Source organism: Orbicella franksi, chromosome 4, assembly GCF_964199315.1.
Source record: "Orbicella franksi chromosome 4, jaOrbFran1.1, whole genome shotgun sequence".
NCBI lineage: Eukaryota > Metazoa > Cnidaria > Anthozoa > Scleractinia > Merulinidae > Orbicella > Orbicella franksi.
The window spans coordinates 18,080,312-18,107,051 of NC_138148.1; the positions used below are offsets into that span (position 1 = coordinate 18,080,312).

A 26,740-nucleotide genomic window follows, 5' to 3' on the forward strand; every position below is an offset into this window, starting at 1 on the left:
GAACCGTATTTTGCTGTTTCGTGGACCGATTATCCACCCCAATTATCACTGACCAAGATCTTTTCTCAGGAGGCGGAAAACCTTTTCAAAATTAAAGCATAAGGGATTTTTTAGGGTGGTTGTTGTTCACCGCGAGGTAGATGCAGTTTAAGGTGGGTGCAAAGTTACAAAATCTTGAACTGTTGTTAGTCATTAATCTTATAAGCGTTTATGCACTTCTGCCTTGTTTTCATGAACGCGATAAGCTAAAAAAAAACTCTGTATTGTGTAAAACTAATATTAAAAAAGCTGTTCATCGCTTAGGTCTCCCTACTTGCCGTGCTTACGTAACTTTGGCATAACAGCTTTAAAGGTGCTATGAGCTATCTCCGATGAACTGCTTTGATTTCACCCAAACGTAAAATAATTATTTCGTAGAGTTTATTATAAAAGATGTTGTTTCTTTTATCAACAGTCTACTGCCTTACTTGTATGCCTAAGTATGATTGGTTGGTTAGCTAGCAAGCTAGACCACCAGATATCATTGGTTTTTTATGACATCGTGTCCTGCCATCAGTGCGGTTACCCGTGATTTTATTTCCCGCCATTTGTGGCTCCGGATGACCTATCTTTCTAGCATTTGTGGTTACACGCGAGCCACATTTAGACCATTTGTGGTTCACGTGTCTTTAACCGCAACATCGTAGGTGTGAAGCTTATGAACATTTGTAAAATGAGGAAGATGATAATTTACGCTTTGAAAAAACTACCTTCGCGTCTAATAATACATCGAAGATAATATTTAAGTTCAGTAAAAATTATTAAGGTTTAATGCAGAAATCTGAATGATGTTACTGTATGGCGGAAGTGTACAATGGCCTTTTAATTATTAACATTTTCTATACCTTTATTTCTGAAATTTAATGCCAATTTTGGCAGGATTTCTGGTGAAAACGTAGCATACAAAACGTTTGACTGGCTTTTCAGCTCGATTACATCTCTTCCCATTTGGCAGATTAAGACTCTTTTGCGTGGTATCTAACATGCAATTCATACCACACTTTGCGCTAGGTTTGGAACATGGCGAAGAAAAACCTCTGAAAGGATATATTCCACTTCAGCGATAGACATCAATCCCTTAAATTGCTGATAAGAAACCATTATACTGTATTTCTATTAGAAAACACCCTGTAAAAAGAGTTCTCTCAAACCACCACTCGTGTTTAGGCTGGATAGTTACACGGAATATGTTTTCAATTTCCTAAATAACGTACGTTCAGGAAGTTCGGGTTCTTTGTTGACATAAAAGAATACAGAAACATCACGCAATCAAATTCGAGATAGCATCTCTGATCTGCGTAATTGGTTTATTAGCTAAGGGATAAGAAAGAACACGAATTCGCAGGTCGTATCAGCTATTCCGTCAAATCTGAGGCCGGAAACAGTAAAAACTCTGTTGCTGTTGTAATTCATCTATCAAGTAAGTGGGCGATGTAAATGAGTTAACTTGATGATGTAGCAAACTTTAATTATTATTATTACTTCCTATTATTTCGAGATTCTTCGCTAAATTTTATCCGTGGATTTAACCCTGGTGTGTGGCCATTTAAAACTGTATTGAGCAGAATTTTCATCAACTGCTCCTATGCTATATAAGGAGTTTTTAACTTTCGAGTCTTCTAATGAAACCATCTTTCATTCTATAGAAGCTATGGAACAGTACTCTTCTTTTTCTTTGGTTCTTTCTTCTTCCCATTACATCGTATACGTAATTTATAAATAAAAACCAAAACGATTGGTCGGCCAGGAAATCGTGTGCAAGCTCAATTGAGTTTACTTTTTTACCGAAGATCCCCGTTATTTATACTAATTAAGGTACGTAGGAGGCATAATTAAGATATTGATGTATATTCTAGAATTATTTTTTGCTTCATTAATTCTATATTTCGTGTTGTTTAACCCAATCAGACACCAGGCAATTCCAATAAACTTCATGTTCAACATTCACTCATTGTCTACCGTTTTTCAAGATATATATGTATCGTGGAAACGAGATAGATGCGGTATAGGAAATATTCTAAATCCGCTGGTTGAAAATTCCGCAGTCAAAACTTATTTCGTAGCAAGCCAAAACTCGGTCAAAAGTCTTCCGATCAACTTCGGAACTCTTGGCAAGTCTTCGGATCATCTTCGAAAATCTTCGCAATCGGCTTCAACTCAACTTCGAAAATCTCCCGACGCGCATCTTCAAATCGACTCCGAAAGACTTAAGCAAAACTCAGGTACATCAATTTTTGATACCAGAAAATGCGAGCTCATGTTGTGTCCTTTGGCAACATACTTGTGATACTGTTTTAGACCTAGAATGAACTCAGTGCAGCCACTTGCCATCCGATAATACTAATCGCGTCATACTACAGAAAAAACAAAAAACAAACAAAAAAAAAAAACAGTTGTTTAGTCCTGCATACGAGCCAATTGGCCCATCAGGCCAGTGCTATCACCGGTTTCTGTAGCATGAAGCGACTAGGAGTATTCCTACTCCCCCCTGGATGAGATGAGAAGTCCATCGCAGGGTTACCTGAAGCATTAAATTCGCCGGTACCCATTTATACACCTGGGTGGAGATAGGCATTGTGAGAGTAAAGTGTCTTGCCAAAGAACATAACACAATGTCCGCAGCCAGGGCTCGAACCCAGACCGCTTGCTCCGGAGCGCACTAACAATGAGGCCACCTCGCCTCCAGAAATCCGGGTTTAATTGTGTACCTTCAGTAGATAAAATGACTACCTTAATAAAATGACGTAATTATAAACATATATACTAAATAAAAAGGACGGTATTTTTTGCCAGAGATTGAAAATTACTTGTGATAAAAAAGGAGCTTCGCCACAAAAATGTTCACATCGACATGCATGTCGGGGCTCTTAGTCGAGGAAATACGGTAGCTTGTTTATTGATATGAATTGTGTACTTAGTTTGACAGGTAAGAACAAGAAAAGAACGCTTTGACTTGCAGGTGAATTATCAAGAGTTATTAACCAGTCGGATACGTGGAAACGCCAATAAACGACCCAATGATGTAATGGACTTGTAATGCATGTCGCTGTTCACTGTAACGAGTCTTCGACGCCCAAAGTCTCGAGGAACCGATCAATATTTAATGCACTAAATGATAACATGCGATAAACACCACACAACGAAAACAAAGTCCGATTTTCACGTGGTGATCTCTTTCACACTAACATTGATTTCAGCGACGTTTTTCTTTCAAACTGAAAGTTGATTCCCAGGTGATTTGCAAATTGGAGTGCTGAATTGTTCGTGCAAATAGGAACAAAATAACACCAATTTTCGGCGCCCTTGTAGCGCGAACTATCATTGGCTAGGGATTTTTGTCTATAACCTGGGCAACTCTTTTCTAAACCGCAAATAATATTCCGAGTCAACACCTAGTGATGAAATCTATTTTAGCGGCCACGGGGTAATCCCAATATGAATTAAAAAGCTGTCATGATATTCATTTTCCTCAAACAGTGATGAAGGTAACATGTCTTTGAATCCAAGAGGAATGGATTCATGATCTTCACATTTGACCTGTGGATCCGAGGAATTCCTTCAGGTATCGTCAATATGACTGAATTCGTTTATCTAACTTCTGTTATTGGTAGCCTAACAAAGCGGCGGACAGCTTAGGCATTCAGCCAAATGTAAGTGCATGTTATTCGAAATGATCATGGCTTCCAGTTACAAGACCAAAGAAACCATGTCTCACTGCAATGGGAGACCTAAAGAAGAGCATCTTACGTGGTGCAGGGAATCTTTTTCACAAAACCGGTCAAATGTCACTATTTTGCGCAGTTTGAAAAAATATGCTTGTAGTTTTTTTAGTGTCAAATATACTTCACTCGCCTATGTGTCGCTTCGTGACCGAAATTTACTGATTTTTAAGCCGAATGCAAAGGATAATTTTACGAATGAAACATTTCTGTTAGGCCGTCCGAACAGCGTTTTTAAAGAGATTCGAAAATGAAATTTAAGAATATTGATGTTTAAGATCAAACACGAGATTTCCGAATACTGTAACCGCGTTTTGTAATCGCGTGGCACTTAAACATTATTCCCCTCTAACGAAGTTATTTTCGCGAGATGGATCGCATCTTAAGGAGAGTGATTTGAAAGTTTCGGCCTTGGCAATCTTAATTGTGTTAATCAACCACTAATTGGAATCTTTTACTGATTAATATGTGTCGGTTGTAAGATTTTTTGTTCCCTACATGAGTGATCCTTCCAAATAAAATCGAGTTTTAATCATTTCTAGCCTATCAGGGATGGTTTCATTGACTTTTTTCAAATAAATGACTTTTCGAAAGAAAAACAACAAAACCAAACAATTTTCTTGTTTAAATGTCTCCTCCTTCCACTCTTCCACAGAACAAAGTTGATTAAATAGTTATGCGAAACCATCGACATTACCCCGGACCAAGTTGGAATTGTTTCGTCAGTTTTGTTCCGGGAGAAAAAAGTGTTTCGATATAAGACCACATTAAAGTAAAGTAAGGCACCTTTTTTTTTCAGGCAAAAAGAAAAAACTTAAAAGCCTTGGAAATAAACAATTTACTGTACTTTTCGTTTCACAGGAACTTCTGAGAAGTCTTAATTTGCCAGTGATTCGTTTTAAAGACATCCTCCATTAAGGTACCTAGGAATTATCGCTAGATAGAATACCAAATACAATTTCTAGGACGCTGCCAACTCTAATAAAGACAGTATGGCATAAATCATATTATGGTTACCAAATGTACTCATAAATCGCCCTGATGTCGCATCACTCAAAACACAAACGGACCACAAAGCACAATCGTACACTTTCACCATCTTGAATGTCTCAAGCCTATACTGATTGGTGTTTTCTCAGTAAGCAAGATATAATAGTTTACACTTTGTGATTGCCTGGAAACTGCTATGAATGATAAGAGTATCGAAACAGAAATTATTTCTGCCGAGCGTTCATTGTATAAAATAAGGTAAGGAAAATAAATTTTTATTTTCATATTGTCAGTTCATAGAGTAATGAATGCTATAGAGTTCCCGGAATATTGGAAGATCTCAAAACAACAGCAGAAATATGCGATGTTGGCGAGCGCTTTTACAGCCGTACTCTTGCTATCACAATTTCTTTTTTTAACTATGTATTATTTGAGAAATTTGTGGCTCATTCTAGGAAGAAAATGTTTTCCAGTTGTAATTGATGAATTATAACGTGTAAGCTCCTATTAGCTAACAAACCATAGACTATAAACAAGGGGCTAAAACAAGTGTTATGTTATTTCGTAAGTGTGCAAATTTATTCTATTAACCATATAAGGAAATCAAAGCCACGTCGTCTTTTAAAAGCCAAAGAACAGATTTAAACGCCAAATACGCTGATGACCCTCGCCTAGCGCCATGAGAGAGCGGTACACCAGTATGCTCTATTTTCTTTGTGACATGTTGAATGTGCAGCGACAAAATATTTTTCCTTTCGCGAGGAATTGCGAGGAAGGGAACCTTTGAAAATAATAGTTTAAAATACCCAAGAAGAAAATAAGACCGAAAAGTTGTAAGATTATGTCGAGAGGGCAGAGACCGGAGACCACGATTCAAGCTCGAAAAAATACAGGCTATATTTTTCCGAGATTCCGGCCAACGATGTTACTCAGCTGTAAGGAAAATTTCACAGAAGTAGCTTAGAAATCATTAAAATCAGATGTTAACCGCGGATAGTGTGTGACGTAAAGACACCATAGAAGCAAACAAATAAATAAAATAAAATAAAATAAAATAAGAAGAAGAAGAAGAAGAAGAAAAAGAAAATCGTCAAAAGCAGCATGCCAGTATTTGTAAGCTCCGGCTTCTCAGTGGGAAGACGGATGGACCACATAAATGGGATATTGTTAAAACCCTGGATTCCTCTTTATATGCTGTTTTGAAAACACATCAATTATCGGTCTTTTCTGTTCACTATCTTGTATCTTTAACAAGGTACTTCTAGCAGCGAACAGACTCACTAAAAACCCACTTCTATGACTTTTTCCGCAATTTTCAAGAGCATTGGCATCAAAAGAAAGAACTTATGATTAACAAGACATTTTTTCCGGAAGTATACAATTCTAAAATAAGCGTTAACGATTTTTAAGAAGACCAAACAGGAAGTGCTTAGAGTCCAGTTTTAATTTATGAACTTTTTATTAGCGATATTCCAAGTTCCTTTAGTAAAATCTTTTTGAAAGTGATTCCAACAACGAGAATACGAAACTACTTAGTATCCTTTTTTAAAAAAAGAAAGTTCTGTATTTTATATGTCATTTACATTCTTGCTATTGTAGCTATTAGTAATGACACCTGACCCCTTTCACAGACGGCGTATTCGTAATTAATCTTGATCAAAATGATTCCGAGCTTTAAAATACTTTTTGTCACGCAGCAGCATTGACCGGGTGGGCAAATAAAGGAAAAATAATTTGTTTCTTTTTGTGTCAAAATATATGAACTTCATATTTTGAACTTATGCCATTTCTACGAACCTGAAAGTGCCCTAGGCTGTTGGAATTAAAGGTTCGCACTCGGCATGCATGAATTAATATTTAAGACTCCCTGATTAGACATTTAGTTTGCACTTCAAAGAACATGGCCGATTTAATAACAAAATGTCTTCGTTTGAAACATCCGCGAAAGCTAGTCGATCGTAGTTGATCGAGAAAGGGCAATTCTTGAGATAAACTCGTTTGACATTCAGCCCAGGTATTATAAGAAGACGCTAATGGCACTATTCTACCAGTTCACTGACCCAATGAGGTACCTTGTCGCGTGTTTCTGGTCGCGTGTGGCCACGGAGCGGCACTTATTCGTCGCTAAAATTTATGTTTCTAGACAAGATGTATAAATTTGTGTGGCAGGCGCAGTAGAGATTCAGATCATCTTGTATTGTGAGAGATTTTCGATGGACCTAAGTTTTGTTACAAACGTATGTCATTACATCTTGGTATAATTTCGTGTTTTTACCACGGAACAAAAAAGTAAACATTTTTGTTTCAATTTCAGTATAAAAATGGCTGCTAGAGTGCTATTAGGATGGTCAAGAGAAGCTTTCTCGCTTTGCAATTTGCTATGCGCGTTATAATTTAAACTGAAAGGAAGGTTTACGCAATAAGGCAACAAGTCGAAAAACTGTTAAAACACCAGTTCCAAGACATTGGCAGCTGATGCAAGCCGTAGTCAGGATAACAGTCCACTTGGAGATAAATAGAGCCTGAAGTATCTCAAATAAATGAAATGTTTCCGTGATAACTAACCAAAACAAACGTATATGTATCAAGAAAATAAACAAGTGCGCCCGACAAGAGTTACTTAACACACACACACAAAAATTGCGTAACTGAATCCACTTACTTCAGATTTTCGATTTTTCCATGATTCTCTGCTCAGTGTAACGCAAACTTCTTCAAGACGGTTTATAGTCCTCAATCTTCTCACTACGCCGCAAAATGTCGTAGGACTCTAAAATTACTTCTAAAAAATATAAAATATAAAGGAACGCTGTTTCGTGACTATTTCGAGTATAATAAGACAAACAAATGCACTCTGTGAGAAATGCGTTAGCTTCCGTACATGAATTGTGTTCGTAAATGTAAGATACACGTAAACGTCAATCAAAAATCATCAATATGAATTCTTTTCTACGTATTCCCTCACCCAATTGGCCAAGAAATATAGCCTATTTTAACGTATTTGATTAATTTTTATGGAGGCCTCCAGGGTAAGTACTCGTATAAACCTTTTTTTAGCTTGGGCGGTATGTAAATAATACTTAAAAAGAGACTGCTTTCTTTACACTTTAGTGATTCTCTTTGCGTATGTATCTGTCAATATTAGCAACTAAAAATTTCTTAACCCCAAACATTCTCTATAAAGCGTGACAATTCAGGACTATTTGGCATTACAGGTCAAATTAATCGTTCTTTTCACGGTCTGGGGCCAATTTAAAAGCGACATAATTGTCAGGTCATGCAGAGCAATAATTTTACGATATGTTTGAATTGCTCGTCTGAGAAACTTACTAACAAAGGTTGCATGGGTTTCTAGCACTCGCCAGTAAATATAGTTAATCGGTTTTCAAGCATTTGAAATAGCATTTAGGACTTTTATTTTAGCGCAACGATTTGATAAATGGCAGTTTCATGGCGTGTTGTCGGTACTATATAACGCCCAAACAAATACTCTGTGGCACAATTGAATAAGTTCTGGTCTTAGTCACTTCGTGCTGCAGGCCAAATATACCATACTTTTTGTAAAATGTCTAAATATTGGAAGCATATGATTGCGAGTCTTCGGCTCTTCGGCTCTCTTCATCCGTGCCACTGGAATAACACGGAAATCAAAGCGAAGGTAAAATTCAAAGATCGATCGATCAATTTACTTGTATTGCTACCTGTACCTAGCGGGTATGTAATAACGTCTTACTAAATGGCTCACGGAGGGACTCTTCTTAATTAGTCAACAGTCTATCATCTGCCTGCCTGCCTGCCGGATACGGTATAATATATTACATCGACTAAAATTCCTACATAAAACTGAAGCGAAGCGCCCATGTCCAAGCTGCACGGTTTTTACAGATCGTTCTCTAGTCTGAATTCACCCAAAATACTGATATGGTCACAAGTGAAATCTTTAAGGAGTAGATATTACCAACTATTTGTTGGGTAACATGAATTAAATATTCGGCATTATTTCAGGCTTATCGGTGCTTGTTTGACCGCTTGACCAACCACGTGCAAGAGATACAGTACATCAATTTGTTATCTCTATCGATGCGCCTGTTTCAAACTATTAATCGACAGCTTTTTAAATTATTTATGGCGGCGTTATCTCATCTTTTTGCTAGCTTCGCGAAAAAGAGAATACAATAGTCAAAACACTCAAGCCTATCCATCTTAACAGGTGCAAATTTTAAAAAAGTTCAACGGAAAATATACTTTCCTTGCAGTGTAGAATAAGTGGAAAGTGAAACGTAAGCCGGATGTCTTATAACTGAAAGCTGCCAATTCTGAAGTCACTTAAACATATTGGGCGTAGCCTTACATGAGCGTTTTCGGGGTTTAAATTACTTTGAATGGAATGGATCTGGCGGTGATGTTTTCACGGACGTTGAATTAATTGGATGAAACCTTGCGGGGATATAGCTGAACACTTCAGCTGGCGTGTCGGTTAGACAAAGCTCTAAAATAAACGTACTGCAAATTGATAATACAAATTCTGTGAGTTCGTTGTGCCACACGAGGGATTGCATAATTCCTACCAGAGTACACGTGACCGTGTACTAAACGCTTAACAATATTTGTTTGTTTGTTTGTTTAATTATTTGCACGTAAGTCCGTCTTTTTGTTAGGCAAAAGATTTATCTGTATTCTGTTTTACATTAACATGGCTTTTGAGTGACATGCCTGCTTTCACATTTAGAAAAACCAAAACCCATTAATCCTTACAAAATTTTATTTTTTCGCCCGTTTTTGATAGTTTAATAGTGAAAATTGTTATTTGCAAGAATACGTTTAAGCTCTACCAAATTTTCAACTGTTGTAAAATCTTCACTTAGGTTGCCATTTTATTGGAATGAAGAAGAGGAGAGACAGATAATATTTTTGGATTGATATGAGATAGAATTTCAATTGGAAAAAAATCCCTGTAAACAGCTGAAGATAATCCCATCAAAGGACCTTGCACGGATAATAACACAGATTTTTGACCATTATTGTTTGTTCATATCATGCTATGTATTATATTTGGAGAGTTGTGTTTTTTTATTGGATCAAACGCTGTTTTTTATTTCATATATCGGTGAAATTAGCTTTGATGCATATTTCGAGACTTGTCCACCTGCATTATTGTGTAAGAAGCAAATTTCTAACAAAACTAAGTAAATTCTTAAATATTGAATTGATAGATAGTTTTTATATGGATTTTGGTCGCCAGGCTCTCTCTGCGTTTAAATTACAAATACAAAACACAACAAAACAAAAATTCATACTCATAGTTTACCAGTCCATGCGTGCAGAGTGTCTAGCTTTACATCGGCTCAGTCGGTGGAATGAGATTCATATCTCCATTGAGTCCTTCGATATTAATTTCTTAAACCTCAAACTTAATAATCGGAAGTAATACTTTAAACGAAATATACTCGTGACTGAGGGATTATTGTGGATTCTTGGCTCTTTGGTTAATCCTCCCGTAGAAATAAAAAAAATGAAAAGCTAGTATTTGCTCTTGTTCACCAAGTGAAACTGAATTAAATTACAAAAGAAACAAAACAATGCAAATCAACAACAACAACAACAACAACAAAAAACAAAAAAAAACAAGAAGGATTGTTACATTCATACTCATAGTTTACCAGTCCATGCAAAGAGTGTCTGACTTTACCTCCCAGTCAGTGGAATGAGATTCATATCTTCTAGGAACCTTCGATGTTAAGTTCACCAACCCCATCGGAAGCAATACTTTAAACGAGACATAGGCTTAAGGGCTCATAGCTATTAGGGCTTATGGGGGATTTTTGGCTCCTTAGTTAATCCTCTTGTGTAAACAAACATGAAATGGCGGTAGTTGCTCTTGTTAACCAAGTGAAATTGAATAAGACATTAGAAAAACATTAAAAACCTTCTTTGAGGTTTGACTGAGTCAGCGGATATGTAAATGTGACTATTAAATGCGATGTGACACGAAATTGTTAGACAGTGATTAATTAATTTGAAAAAAGGAATCAAAACCTTTAGTAATATCAGAGTCCTCGCGATATTGCTCAGAACGATAAGACTGAGCAATAGCGTTACTGTTAAAAGTCTTGACGGCAGTTTACATGTAAGTTTATCTTCTTTGATATCTTTCAATTTTCTGTTCTGGAATTCAGGGTTTACATGTACATTACAGCGGAGCAGCTACTTGTCGATTTGATTCATGCATGTCAACAATTCATTCGGCCATGAACAATTTCCATATCAATTAGTCCTTTTTGTTTATAGGCCACAACTGAAGTTGATGCTCGGATTGAAGTGTTCCGTCATTTCTTCTTTTGTCCTTTTTTTAAAACAAGAAGTTGTTAAAAACTGATTTTTTTTTTTTTTCAGGATTTTACTGGTAATAGTTTTGCATTTTTTTAGAATGCAATGTTAGCAAATCCTGCATGTGCTATTCATAAAACCACCCGTTAAATGACGGCACTCACGTTGTTCGCTATAAGAAGTAGTTGTGAACCGCTCCAGCAAATCAGCTTTTACCTCAGAACAGAGCAACTTTAAAATTAATCTTCGTTTAATTATTTGCTGTTGTGACGAAAGATTTTACAAACAACATTTTTTGGAGAACTGAAATACTGCTACTCTGATATTATGTTCGTTGGCTACTTCTTTCGCCAATATTCGTATTTCTCTTTTGCTAAAACCGCAACACCGAAAGCTTTTATTTTCGTCATATAGAAACCGGTGGCTTATTATATTTCAAAAGATATCTCATATATTTATAATTATCTGCTGCAACTGACTTCTAAACCATATAGGTACTCAACAATTTATAAATCAACTACTAAAAACGCGGTAATCAACATCGCTATTGTGTCTTGTAGATATATTTTATCGGTTCATTTATAACATTATAGTTCACTTTAAACACCCTCGTTACTTCAGTAACACCTACCCGAGGCTGTTGAGTCCCCAGCGCTCGACGAATACTGTTATGAGTTGATTGTTTGGGCAAAGTTTCCGAATGAGTTCTGTTCCTGTGAGTTAATGTGGCTGTCTGAAACGTTACAATCATATTAAAGTTTGAATCGGTAATATGCGCACAACATGGACAAATTATAAAAACGTACGTACTCACGAGAAATTCCCTAGTTGTCTTTCGATCTCTCACTCGTAAGCAGGATATCAACGATTCCAAACCAGATGTTTTTGCAAGCTATAAAATTTTAAACCCTTTATGGCCACTAAATCTTTCTTGAAAGATTTTTCATTTAATTTTTTTCTGATCTCCTGTCAGGCATGGCTAAATAATACAGCTCAGCTCACACCAGGTACACCAGCTGCAACAATAAAGAAATTTCAGATTTTCAATTTATTACGACCTTGGTCAATTCTGCACGACACTCTTTGAAATTCTGTTTTGACTAGCCAAGGTGGGGAACAATTTTTATCGTCCACGAGAAATCATTATTACGAGAAAGTACGTAGTGAATAAGCAAGTCAAAGACGCAAATTTAATAACCGGGCTATTGAAATCATGTTTTTAGGGGGCTGTCTGTTTGGAGTTTACATTATTGCTGAGAAAGGCATATAACAAAAAATATTCTCAACGGCATAGATTAGCGGAATAAATGCTAGCTTATATATAACTTCCTTTTGCCTCACAGGTTGCTTTCCCAATTATTTTAAAATTCTCTAATTCTGATGTCTTTGAATAAAAATAATAAATTTGCTAAGGAGTTTAATTAATATACAATATATTTAATTAAGTGCATTTAATTAAGTCTTGGTTCAATGAGATCGCGATATATCATAAAATTCGCTGACCTAATGTATCACCAGAATTTGTGTTTTAAACATAACTTCAAAGTCGATACTTTGGTCTCTTTCAGTTAGTAATTAATGCAATTTGGCAAATTACGGTTGTGTCAGTTTCACGACAGTGGTTGTTTTTTCGAAAGCATTGTTCTCAAAATTAATTTTCCTCAGTGAAACATAACGCGTTCGGGCCACATGTAGTTGACCATAATGCAAATACAAATGTTTCTACATGTGATAAATGGCATATATCCTGATGATACGTGCATAAAGTATTCCTAGCCGGGTGATATTTCAAACCACGTATAAGTTATTCATAGAGTTTATTCGAAATTTGAAAATAACAACAAGAATAATAATAAGCATATGGCGGTGCTCCAATTGGCGGTGTCCACATTGTAGAAACCCAAAAGAAACGCCATTACATGGACTGGAGAAATTTGTGATCAAGTTTCTTGCATTAGTATTTACGTTGTATCAAATCATAACCTTTTCTTGTATTCGTGCTTGTAAACGCATCGTAGCACTTAAACGAGGTGTACCAGTCACAGATATAGGACATATAGCGCTGGCCGATTAGCTAAACGAAAATGAACGCGAAATGGGTATCTAATCGTATAATCAATTAATATCATGATTTCCATCTCTCTTCTCCATCTTGGTCGCTCAGACACGGGGTTCATGTCTTGGGTCGGCAATTTGCAACCTACCAATATGACCAGGGACGAGGATGACGAGCACATCCCCACGATTAACGTGGTTGCCCCTGATGAGAAATCTGCAGTGAGCTCTCGACGGCGAAAGAAGGTGGTGACGTTTGCTAGTTTGGCGGACCTTGCGGAGATACACGCCTTAGCGGTATGTGAAGCCGATTCCCAAGCTCTAGAGATAGGCAACACAGATGGCTCCGAAGACGCAAAACCACAAGCTTTGCCAGATCCAAGCTACTTCTTGAACATGCCTTTAGAGGATTATGACGCAACAAGTAACAACGTGAGTACAAATAATTTGTAATTTGGTACAAATTAAAAATTTAATTTATTGATTTGCAGATTAGGTCTGGTTAGTTAACTTTGCAAAATGTTAATTCCGGAGAGGAAGTAAAGACTAATTTTTATTCTTAAAAAAAATGAGAAGTTTGCCTCTACCACATTGAAAGAAATAAGCTAGACCTCCGCCGAACGTTTTCGGAAAAAAACTGCTAATTCTTTTAAGATAGTGTTCTTGTTTATTGACTTAAAACTATCCCATGGCCATGGCCACTCGAAAGGTAGTCTGGAGACGCGAAAACTAGCTTCACTATCATTAAACGAGCCCCATTATTAACATGTTAATGGAACAGCTTTGCCAAATAGGTGATTCGAATTTCATCATTTCGAGTACTCAAAAGCTTCAAACTACCAACTGTACCTGTGCCCACACTGTTCTTCGCAGTTGACTTTATCATCACATCACCTGATTAGTTCCTCCTTTCAAAAGGCTCTTCAGTTTCCCAGTGGAAAAAAATAGTTTTTTGAAAATTCTGATCCTTGATTATTCGTCAATCCAGTTTCCTACACCTGAAGTTTTGCACTTTGTAGTATTTGGTCCATGTAACGGAACGGTATACTGTCTCATGTAAAATAACTTTACATATAATTACACACGCAACCTCAAACATTGGTTGCCATAATTTATTTTATGTCACTTAGATACCTGCCGATGACACCTTTCTTGTATTGCGTCAGTATGGGACAACATCCCGTATTCAGCACGTGTTTCGGTTTAACAAAGCACGTTCGTTGTGGCTCTTTGGACCTCTGCAGCCTCTTAGACGGTGGACTATCAGTGTCGTCACGAACCAGTATCCTTTAAAACCAAATCCATCTAAGGGGAACAAAATAGTTAAAGCTAATTTAAGTTAAAGCTACTAATTTATAGGTAGCTCTCCAATAATTTTTTGTTGAGGTCTCAACTCCAACCAATCAGGTCAATCGAAGGAGATGCAAAATTTGGTTTTTGCTTCGTCGCGCGGGAACCTAGTTAACGGTCCATTATTTCTTACAATAAAGCGTATTTGGAATAATTAAGTTACAAAGTAGAATTGTCTATGTTCCACCAAAGAGAATCTCGAGCACTGGTGCTGCAACCAATCAGAACGAAGATTCGTTATTTTGATTAATAGCAAAATAATTCTGATTTGACTCAAGAGAATTTTCATGCTCTGTTTCCAGGTTACATGCTTTCTCTTTGTCTTTTGACTGATTTGTGGCACTATTAGCTGTCATACATGTCTGTAGGTGCTGACTAAACTAGTTTTTGTTTATACTATAAATACGAACCAAACGCTTTATAGTTTCTTCCTTAATTTGAGATTAAAGATATTTTGAGATGATTGTGATCGTGGTGATACTAATAAACTGTGTGTTTCTTGCGTTTAAAGATCCACCAGAGGAAGCCGAGTAAGTGCTAAATCATTACGTAGTATTACGTCGGTTTGCAGCATCAGCGAATGTGAAAGCAAAGTCAATCCCGCTGCATACCTATAAGCAAAGAGAAATAGATGTAGCTTCTCGTTTAAACGGCTATTCCGTTGATATATCCTCTTTATTGAACTTCAACTTCAACTTCATTTTATTTTGCACTTACATTCTGAAATTACAATATTAGCATAAAAAAGAAAAAAAGATACGTATCTAACAATTAAAGGTGACAATGGTATATAGTTTGTGCATGGAGGCTCAGATAGAACCGCAAGGTTATCGAGTTAGCCTCCATCTCGTTTGAGTGAACATAAAAAAACATGGGAGTAGAAGGACGGATTACTAAAGGAAAGAGCTGGAAGAATTTGAATTGATATTCAAAACATTACTGCAGTAGCCTTTCTCACGGATAACTTTCCTCACTCGCATTACTATATATTCTATCATATATGTGAGGTAATTTTGTAGCTTCTGCCCGAAATATTCTTGGCGTCATGTTAACGATAAGGCTAATCGAAGCAACAACTTTCTGGGCATCCTTTGTTTATTAACCAGCATTTCTTTATAGCTGAGTGTACTTAGTCGTATTAACCCGGAAGAAAACCTTGTCTTTCCCAATTGTCGTTTTCATGATGAATTGCTTTTTATGCAGTTTAGCATAATCGTATGCTTCTTTGATGGCAGGTACGTGTTTACAGCAATATATACAATGGAGATGATTTTAAAGATAATATCACGTGGATTTATTCTCCATAATTACGCTTACCTCAGAGATCCCTGGAACTGTCTGGACTTCATTGTCGTCGTTTTGGGGTAAGTGCAAGGACTGCTCAAGGCCTGTATTCAATTTGTGTCTTGCCCAGCCAATTGCTGTCGACGGCCTTGCATTTGTACCACGCTGATTTTTTCCATTGCCCTTTTACTGAAACATACTTCATCTAAAACAGAGCTAATCCTCCTTGGTGATTTACCTTGGTTTTCGTTGTACCATAAAACGATTAAAGAAATTGCCATAATTTTGAGAAAGTTGAGATCAGATGCTACCGCATCGCAGGCTCCTCTTGTTCCCCAACAACTTAATAGGGTCGATATATTCTCCTGGCCGGGTGGAAAGACTCTCTACACTATGTTACTGACTAATGATTACGCCAATCTGCAACCAAAGGTACTTGTGGAAGAAGAGCCACGTTCGCTCAATGGCATATCATCATCTAGCAGGCTGCCCAAAGAATTTCCGATTATTACCGATTGCCCAATAAGAAGTAGCATTAGCACTCTAAGTTGTTTATCGATCAACAACAAGTTTCCCATCGGAAATTGTCGAATCAACGTAGTTTCTACAATAGGGAGGAGGTTCTTGCCATCCCCGCCTCCAGCCACGGCATAAATGTGTTTCTGTCTCATCTGCCATAAGTCTCACTAAATTTGCTAATTGTTTTAATTTCGAAGGTACATAACCATTGCTCCAAACATTGTGAGCTTCACGGCCATCCGCACGGTACGGGTACTGCGGGCTCTGAGGACTATCTCTGTTGTTTCAGGTGAGTGTCTTATGTTATTCCACCAGAGTCTGTGAGCTAACGTGTGTTAAGATACATTTCATGACAAAGTCAGTTGGATTTGACTAAGTCATTTTAGGTACAATATACCTCTTAGGGGAGGCCTGATGCGACTATGAGGCCCCGCTGGACATCGTAGAAATGTCCATATGTCTCATTGAGGACTCGAAGGGTTTTACCACTCTAAAGAGAGGAGGTGATAGCACATTGTAGCTAATCATATGTTATTCCCGTCATTTTGACAAGCTGACCCGATAATTCGCCGTCAGTTATAGCACACACTGATACAGAGATGCTCTGCGAGTGTCATCCTCCATGATTCATGGGAAATTTGCTTCGGTCTCAAGGCTCATAGCTGATCACAAGCCAGCCCAAAGCACATGCTGTTGTCCTCGGCTGGGGAGTTTTCAGCTTTATAGCCCTGACAGTTTCATTGTTGTTTTTCTTTTTCCTCTGTATTTTTCTTTGTAAACATCGTGTGGTATAATCTCGTCCAAAACACAACTTAGTTTGTTAGTAGTTTAAGTACGTGTCGTTAATTTTGAAATACAATTGCTGGTTTTAATAACATTTGAAAATCGTTTAATGATACACATAGAATCGTCTTAAAATCCCCAGTCAATTTTTAACGTAGTGCATCATGTTTCCTGAAGGTATCACATTCAAGTCAGTCTGATTTGGAAACAATACAGGTCCATAATACCCTTTCTTGTTTATATTTTAGGTCTCCGGGCGATGGTGAACACGCTACTCCGTTCACTGAAGCTCTTGAGCGATGTCTTGGTTTTGTTTTTGTTCTTCCTCGCTGTCATGGCGCTCATTGGACTGCAGCTGTTTGTGGGAGAATTGAGGAACAAGTGTGTTCGTGACATGCCTGTGAACTTCACGATAGATTTCAATGATTATCTTCAAAATGAAAGTAAGCACTTAGTTAAACTAAATAGCTATTTTGTGCTGGGCTCATCATTTTTTTTGAGCTTCCATATTTCCTACTACTAGAAAACCCTCTTTAGAACCTAACACTGAGGGTTTAAATGAATGATTTGGGCCCTTAGAGCTTTGCCAGCTCAGTGAACAGTAAGATAAATTCAGGTGCAACATTTGAAACATTTTAAGGTATAGAATAACTGTTAAGAGCTATTACCTGAGAGCATTGAGAATCTTGCGACAGCGACTATTTTGGCACATTGCTCATATTTTGCCTCAAGATACCCTTTGGTGAGCTGTTTTCAAAAATCATAATTTTAAGTTCCAGGGCTTTTTTATTTTCGAAAAAAATTCGAAAGTTTGAAAATGCGGTCAAAGTGCGTTTTCCGCCCAATGGCATGGCCCAAATAACACAGAAAGACGAAGCGCTCGTAGTTAAAATTTAATCAATTACTGTTAAATTTTACTCAGGCATAGGATAGCCATTTCTCTTTAAGTCTAACGTAATAAAAATATCAAATGCTCCAATATTCTTAGTTTTCAAGCCATCCTAAAAACGCGTGCGACGACCGCTTAACGAGAGGCAAAATATGGGCTAATTTGGCATGGGTAAAACCCTTCCTGGTACGTTGTTTTTTTTAAATTTAACTCCATGGCCTAAACGTTTTGCTCTTTAGCTGTTATCCCTCCAAATCTCAAGCTCGAACTCAACGCGCTTCCGTCTCTGCAAAACGAAGTTGTTTGTCATGTACAACTCACAGATGACCAGATAATTTGAACACGAAATGGACGCTGAACTTTGCGGTTGAGGAAAAAAAAGGTACAAGCTCTTGTATTTTCTGGCTTGACCTTACAATTAATTTATTCCAAAAGTTAAATAAATCATTTAGAAACCATTGAGAGTCCTGTGAGTGAAAAAAAATTAAACCAATGATAAAATTTGAAAACCAGTTGTCAACAGATAATCTGTCGATTTCATATGGGTCTTAAGGCCCAGTTCAGACGTCGTGCTTCTGCCGTGCCGAACTAAATTCAGGAATTAAGTTCGACAAAAGCACGGCAGAAGCACGGCGTCTGAATTAAACTTTTGAATTAAGTTCGGCAAGCAATTAAGTTCGACAAGCTCTGCCGTGCTACACGACTCTGGCACGGCAGCGATTCAAACGTCGTGCTTCTGTCGCACCAAACTAAATTCATAAATTATGTCAATGTGTTTTGGCGAGATTTCGTTCCCGCGGGGAGTTAGGAGGAGAATTGTTACGAGGCTTCAGTAAACCCTGGATTTGATTCGACTCTGGCCCGACGTCTGAATCAGAGTTGATTTCCTGCCGTGCAACAGTCGAACCAAATTGCAATTTAGTTCGGCACGACAGAAGCACGACGTCTGAACTGGGTCTAAGAGTACATAAACACTAGTCGCAAACGTTTCTGAACAGAGTTGCAACGATAACAACAGCATTATATCCCTACTATCGTATAATTTATGATTTTACAAGACAATTTTAAGGAGCTCAACAGGTTAACTTCGCTTGTGACTCTTGTAGTTTTATGGTCAACATTATAGCTAATATTAATTCCGCCCGCTTGTCGCTAGCTCTTAATGTTCAAGAAACAACTCGGCTCATCGTGCGGAGTTTATATTCAGATCCAAAATAAACGCAATACATACCAATGACACCGCATGCAGCCTCTAAAGCCATATTTTCCCATATTTTCCCGAATCAAGTACCTTTACCATAAAGAATAACTGACATTTTATGACGGCGGTTTTGCTGTTGAAACGCGAGAGACTCGGAGTAACGCAACACTCCTTTGAGTCGCGCATGCGGAGACGGGGTACTATATCTGTTGCCAATGTAAAATGTCGAGTTAGCAGACAAGTGAGCTTAAGTAAGTAGTATTCTCAAGTAATGTAAAATCGAATACAACCCTGCTTATTTCCAGGTGTCACGGTTGTCTTAATATTTTACAAGCAAAATACAAATTGTGGCCAAACTTTTGCCGCGCATTTTTCACACACTGTTTTTGGCGGGAAGCGAGGGGTGGGTGGGGGGGGGGGGGGGTAGTCGGCGTCGTAAGGGTCTGTTAACAAAGAGGAAGGGTAACCCTAATGCCAGAGTTATCCTAATAATAAAGTCTCTAGCACTCGAAAGTTTGTTGTTTTGTATCGGCGTGCTTATGAGGCAGCCAGAATACACTAAGATGACAAACCCTAGCTGAACGTGGGTTATATGTTGTCCTTGTAAACACTCGGATAGGTACAACTCAGCTACCTGAACAACTTAATTTCGATTCCATAAAAGAAAATACGTTCTACACACTGACGGTCAACAGTTAATCACCAAAATTGTTTATATTTTGTTTGTCGCTAAAGTTTTCGATACGTTTGTTGCTAATGTCGCTAAAATATCCTTAAGCAGAATTGTTTATAGTCTTGCCTTCAAACGCGTTCTAAAATCAAGAAAAAAAAATGGTATCTGGATGACAAAGAGCTTGAAATTAAAATTTGATTTTGCTTGTTAACTCGGGCTAGGATAACCCTACTAATACGGTACCCTCCCTTCTTGTAAACAGGCCTCAGTATAGTCCTTGTGGATTGTAGGGTTTGTTCATTGTTGATAAGAACAGTTTTGTGTTATGTCCTTTAGTAGTTCCATGTAGGGAGCTCTCCTGTGCACGAGAGGGCTGTGGTACATCTAGGCCCAGGCCCTCGCATACACGCAGCAGCGTTGGTAACTTTAGCATCTTCAAGGTATCACCTTTCGCCATTGAACAAAGATCGAACTGGTCATACGTAATGGGATGCTGGATCTGGCTTGCTGTGGCCGCCACGTCTCTGACCGGCGCTAGAGAAATTTGTCTCCTCTTCTGATGCCTGGAGATCTAACTCATCCATATCTTGCTGGCGAGCGGCAGCATTAAGACGCGAAAAGGAAGAGCCGATCTGTGAGGCTGTAAGGAATTCTGATGACTGGAAAAGTCGCAGACAGTCAGCACCACAAGCACGGTGCATTTCACCTGCAACGACCTCCGCATCGAGCTTTCGGCCTGTTGTTTGGCCGATACGAAATTTAGCCAAGAGATAGGACTTTTGTTTATCGCTGAACCGATAAGCTTTTTTGACAGCTCTTAGAGCCTATCCCTCTTTGGCAACTACAATAGGGTAATCCTGGGTAAGCGGACTTGTCACCCATTTTGGCTAGATCTATCGCAGTATGTCTCTCAGGTGACCGTGTGCATTTCTCGAGGGACAAGTGCTTTTCAAGCGCCGATTCCCATTGAAAGATGCGCACGCACCCATCCTGGGGACATGAATAAACCCCAGCAACCTTGTTGCTCTCCTCTGGATTGACATTCGCATTTCACTGACATTGGCATTTCCTCCGTGCTGGCTTCAGGAGTTGTGGCTTTGGTCGACTTGTTGCCCTAAGGTTTGAAGTGTCCCGGGGAAAATGCTGCCACTAGTCCGCTCTGACTAGGTTCTGTAACATGATGAGACACATATCCACATTATATTTTAATCCAGAAACAAGTAACAATGCAGTTATATTGTTATTGGTAATAACAGGTGTTGAAGAGGTACTACTGAAAAGCAAGTGTTACCCATCCCTCACTGCCTCTCTACCTAACACTATTAATCAGGGAGGTTTCCGTACTCGTTATTGTATCTAATTAAGGTCGAATTGTGAAGAACACCGTAGTAATGGTGAATGAGAAATGAGAGAGTTTGTCAGTCCGTAGAACAAATCGTGACATTATGTATACAATATTTGGCTACTTACCAGAAGACCTAGAAGACGATGTATCCAGTTTGATTACATCACCAGGACCGACACCAAATACATGCCAACAAGTAACGGAATATGTTGAAGTAAACTCAAAGTTGTTCAGCTTTGTGATACCCGCTATTGTCTGGACCGTGTCTTGCGTCTCGGCAATGGTGTCCATGGAAACCACTCGGACTCTCTCCAATCCTCCATTAGAAATCAATGCAATTTTCATGTCATTTGCAGTGCACACGTCCTGTCCTTCATTTATGTATGCCCTGATATGGAATTTGCATGACGTAGCCAATCGATCTGCCGCACCTTTACCGCCTTGTGGATCGCTAAAATCAATGCGTGCCATCCGATTTCTGCAACGTGTTCCCATACGTCGGCACGCCAGGATTGTGCGAGAAGAATGGTAACACCAGGCGTTATCCTGACGAAAAAAGGCCGTGTTGATTTCCGGGTGCTCCCGCTTAAGTGTGGTCAGCACGTCGTGCATGATGGCTACGACTGCAGAGCTTCCCTGGCTACATGACTGGATGACGTGGATGAACCCTTGCCAATGTAGGACCCCTTCTATTCGTCGGTATACGACTGATATGTGCCACGATATACCCCGCTTGCCAAACCAGTTTGCTTGCGACTCTCGGTACCTCTGCGGCAAAACCTTCATTGCCCAGTCGTTTACAATTCTTGGTTGAGGGCATCGATGACATCCAGGCGAGCCTGATCTTGGTGTGCTGATCGTAACAAATGATATTGCCATGACTGGATGGCAAGCGTGGCGTGGTTGGTAAGATACACAGCTTCGTCTCTGTCGTCATCCGTGTGAAACGGCGCCTTAGCTACAGCTTCTGAAATGGCAGCCAGCGTAGAATTTAGGTTTTCGCACTGCTCGCATACGTCTTCGTGTCTGTGATCGCATTGCTGCCAAAGGTCTGGGTTGGTGCAATCGGTAAGGGCAAACACCCTGCAGTGACTGGCTACCACGGAGTTGGTGCTAATGTGAACCTGTCAAGGAATGCATGTGGACACTACCGGTTCAAAAATAGCATAAATGACACTAATCACCAGCTCTCGCCAACAGCAACTTCATCTCTGTATTGATACTCTCATCCCTGCTTAGTTTGAAGCTTGCCAAATGACTGCTGACATATCTCGTGCGGTCCTTTAGACTAACGCACTCGAGGTGTCCTGAATAGTCGCTCGATTGCCCGCAAGTGCTGGACCTACCTTGTAGAGTAATGTAGCTAAAGAAAAATGCCATATGAAAAATACAAATACTTAGGAGCACAAAATGGCACAGCTAAGCCAACAGCAGGACTGGTCTCATATGTTCCAGGTTTTCCAGTTCAATGTAGCCAATAATATTACTGCACCTGGTGTGCGCGTGACTTGGCTGTTGTGTTACTTCGTAAATAAACTGACCTGTATGGGTCTTGTATGCTTTCGGGAAGATTTCAAACACATCTGGTACTTATAGCGGATGCTTTAATGTTAGCTGAAAGCTGAAGCGATAGCAAGTAGATGGGAAAACGGGTTTTGGTGCGTATTTTGTGTTTATTTTAGAAACATATTTATATGATTGTGCGTGATTTGCGTGGGATTGGGAAGTTGTAGGTGAAAGGTCAAATTAGGTCAAATTACAGTCCAGTCGGAAAATGAGAAATAACAAATAAGTTTACACCATTGCGCGTAAATTAAGCGCTGTTAGAAACTGACGAGATGTTATCTTTTACCAAATCTTGTTTGGAGAGATCTGAAATGCATTCATTAAGTTGAAAATACATCCGAGAAGAGACGACCATTTCCGGAATGTTTACATAGCAGGTCGCCATGTCATTTCGAAATAGCTCTCCCAGAACAACTTATCTTGAAATCTCAAGGTAATAATCACACGATAAATATATATTTTAGGGTTTTATTTCACAAGTTGCTCAGAAATAACGATAATCCAGTCACTCAAATGTACAAAGCAGCGAACATTGAGATTTCGGTCTTTCTTTACGTCGAAATGTAGATAAGTATTTTGAAAGATGTGCTGAACATTGTTCGTAGATTCCAGGTTTTTTCAAAGGGAACCAGTTCAAGTCCGACCTTGGTATTTGGCAGGATAACATTTAAAAGACAAATCTTTTCAGCTGTAAAGTTAGATTCTGAAATAATTAGGTACCAGAGAGGGTTTTATCCGGTCAAAAATAGCCAATATTCTGCCGCTCGTTAATAGGTTGAAGGAAGTGTTTTTTGAATGGCTTGAAACTTAAAATAATAGAGCATTTGACACATCTTTTAACTTTAGCCGTAAAGAGGAATAGCTATTCAATATCTGAGCAAAATTAAACAGCAATTGACTGAATTTCAAGAAATTACCAACGCTTCGTCTTTCTGTGTTATTTGGTGAATTCCTTTGCGCGGAAAACGCACTTTGACCGCATTTTCAAACTTTCGAATTTTTTTCAAAAACAAAAAAGCGCTGGAACTTAAAATTACGATTTTTGAAAACAGCTCACCAAAGGGTATCTTGAGGCAAAATATGAGCAATGTGCCAAAATAGTCGCTGTCGCAAGATTCTCAATGCTCTCAGACAGGAGCTCTTAAGAAACCAAGAGCCCTGTCTTCATCCAAATGATACAAGTCCTGCAACTGCTTAATACTAACGTACAAGGAAGTGTAGGTGTTCAGTGAAGCCAAATATGGTTTTAAAGACTTCTGCCACTGTTATATTTGTGTTAAGACGGTTTTCAATCGAGTGTCGTAAAACCAAAACTAAACCAATTACTCACCAATTAGACTACTCCGCCAATCTCAAACCGCTATATAAATAAAGTACCATTATAAAATTATTACTTTGAACACTCAGTAGAAAACCACTCTAAGCCCTAATTTATCGATAAAACTGAAAAATCTGCCGGAACCTACTATTTTTGTTAATTTAATTTGTTTGTAAGGTGCGTGGTACATGCGTCAGGGTCAACCAGTAGTTTGTGGAAACTCTTCATGGGCCGGGTGAGTACATCTTTTTTATTGTTTAATTTTTTTTTTTCGACAATTCCATTCCTTACACAATGCTTAGATGTATCTAATAGCACTCTTGTTAGGTTCGGTACAAAGTGTCTCAAAATTGTTTGAGCATCATCTTGAGTCTAAACTCACTGTAACGAACCCTACTTGAGAGATTATTTTTGTTGGCAAAATCTGATGTTTTAGAATGATAATCGTTGGTGCGAAATGGGAGGGACTGGGATGCAGAGAGCAGTCGGACGTAAGGGAGAAATGGGGCTCGTTACTATAAAGAGAGAAGAATCCCCTTTACTCTAATTTCGTTCTTAAAATGGAACATTGCTATAAGGAGTCTGCAATACGTTGTTCACCATTGGCTTTCACTAAATCTACAACCACGAAACCTATTTTATTGGAAAATGGGCAAAAACAAAATAATGTCCGTAATACCAACGGAATAAGTGTCAGTACCCCCATTCCCCTTTTAAATGTTGGAAAATGGTAAAATTCGAACTTCTGTATATGAAAGTGTTTTGTCAGCATTGCACAGGGGTGGAAGGTTGTAGGTGAAAGTTTCACCTAATGTAGATCAACAACTAAAATGAAGTGAAGAGAAAAATTGATATCATCCCCTTCCTCTTAACCATTATATTCACATTCTTCGTCTTCTTAGGTCTTGTCCAACTAACTACACATGTATGGCTGACGCTGGACCTAACCCTGATAATGGTTATACCAGCTTTGACCACATTGGATGGGCCTTACTAATGGCCTTTCAAATTCTAACAATGGACTACTGGGAAAACCTTTTCAACAAGGTACTTTAATGAAGTCTCATATGTTCGATATGATCTCCAGGGTGATATAAGAAATTAAACGCGGGAGGATTAGGCATTGCGTTTATTAGACGCATAATAGACCCTTGCTTTAACATTTACCTTTGCTCACATAAAACACAACCTTTAGCCCCGTCGTGAGTTAACCGTTGACCAAGCACAACTAACAGTTCAGTGAATGTTGATCGAGACCATGACATGGGAGTTGAAAGAACGTTTGCATGGCATTTGTTGCCAGAGAACTAAATTCCAAGGAACAAAATCTAAACAAAAATGACTACAACATGCCAAATGAGGTGTCAGGAATGGTCGCTTTATATAAAACCATTCCCAAGAGCTAACGTCATCCAACTCCTTTTATCTTATTACAGGATAATTCCAATTTGCTTAACACCTCACCACATACCACACCTCATTTCCATTTTTTTGGAATCGCAGGTTGTCAAGGCTGTAGGTGTGTGGTATGTCTTTTACTTTGTGATCACCATTTTCTTCTGCTCGTTCTATCTGCTCAATCTTGTGTTAGCTGTGGTGTATCTCTCTTACGAAAAAGAATTGCAATCCCTTGAACAAGAGGTAAGCGAAATCAATTCTTTGTCAACTCATGGTTAGGCAGGTAGGTGAGGTGACTACAGAATTCGAACAGAATGCATCAATGAGAAGATGGCAGTCCGCTCATCTTACGCTTGAATCGCTCATGCATTAATGCGATTTTTGGAATACCCAGATCAACAGTTTCAAATAGTATATCATATACGGGTATAGAGGATCTATTAATTAAATTGGAAGAAAGTCCCAGAACCTCCTCTTTTTCAGGGCATCAAAAAAATATCATTTTCGTGTGATCCACAAAACTAAATTAAAATGGAAAATAACCTTAGAATGATGCTTAACAGAAAAAAAATAAACAGTTATTTAAATCTATAAATTAATTGTTTGACGTCAAATTCGTAGAAAATAGAGCGCACTCTGTATCCATTCATTTCGCAGGAGAGAAGGAAGGAGCGCTTAAAGAAAACCGCTGCTTCCTACATCGCAGACAATGACACTCTCAAGATCCTCAAACCGCTAAAGAAACTCAGCAAGACGAAAGGAGCTATGGCTGAAGTCACGCAAGCAGCCTGTATAGTGACTGAAGTTCCAGAAGTCCAACAAGGAGATACCAGTAATCGACGAAGTCTATCGGAAACAGTCTTGACGTGCTTTCAACACACACAGACGGCATGTGACTCCTGTTTGAACAAGTTGCCGTTTTTTAAGCCTATGAGAAAACGCATGCGTTCTGTTGCTGAGAGCGCCGCATTTGACGCTGTTATTATAGGAATTATTTTGTTGAATACCATTGTGCTCGCTCTCTATCATTACGGGATTGAAAGGACATTCGAGAAAGTTCTGGACTTATGTAATATGGTAAGATAATATTATTCCTTGGGTGATCTTAACTTTACTAGCACGCATTTGTAGAAATTACATTCTCCGCACTTGATTTGATCTCTCATCATCGACTACCTGTTAACTGTTCCTTTAGAAAATTAAACTGAATGGTCAACTTTCTTGATCACAAGTCACAAAAGTGAAAGAGACTCTCCTTAAAGGCGAGTATACTTAGGTTGATGA

At 38.5% G+C, this 26,740-nt stretch overlaps 2 protein-coding genes and 1 pseudogene across 2 annotated transcripts in view; 1 reads left to right on the top strand and 2 right to left on the bottom strand.

Annotated features, from left to right (window-relative positions):
• Nucleotides 1-12,964: 12,964 nt before the first annotated feature.
• LOC145484874 (sodium channel protein 1 brain-like) overlaps nucleotides 12,965-26,740 on the top strand; it is a 28,809-nt gene continuing 15,033 nt past the window's right edge. The window contains exons 1-10 of the mRNA XM_081463507.1: nucleotides 12,965-13,562; nucleotides 14,261-14,412; nucleotides 14,930-15,010; nucleotides 15,716-15,844; nucleotides 16,481-16,572; nucleotides 17,315-17,509; nucleotides 24,236-24,293; nucleotides 24,961-25,105; nucleotides 25,562-25,699; nucleotides 26,114-26,533. Coding sequence (XP_081319633.1) covers nucleotides 13,203-13,562; nucleotides 14,261-14,412; nucleotides 14,930-15,010; nucleotides 15,716-15,844; nucleotides 16,481-16,572; nucleotides 17,315-17,509; nucleotides 24,236-24,293; nucleotides 24,961-25,105; nucleotides 25,562-25,699; nucleotides 26,114-26,533 — 1,770 coding nt within the window. The 5' untranslated portion in view covers nucleotides 12,965-13,202. The remainder of the gene's footprint in view (nucleotides 13,563-14,260; nucleotides 14,413-14,929; nucleotides 15,011-15,715; nucleotides 15,845-16,480; nucleotides 16,573-17,314; nucleotides 17,510-24,235; nucleotides 24,294-24,960; nucleotides 25,106-25,561; nucleotides 25,700-26,113; nucleotides 26,534-26,740) is intronic.
• The window catches only part of LOC145484714 (uncharacterized), a 256,461-nt gene continuing 248,025 nt past the window's right edge, over nucleotides 18,305-26,740 (bottom strand). Inside the window, exon 17 of the transcript XR_014049064.1 lies at nucleotides 18,305-18,314. The gene's annotated coding sequence lies outside the window, so the exon portion shown is untranslated. The remainder of the gene's footprint in view (nucleotides 18,315-26,740) is intronic.
• On the bottom strand, nucleotides 19,741-22,301 carry LOC145484851 (uncharacterized; annotated as a pseudogene).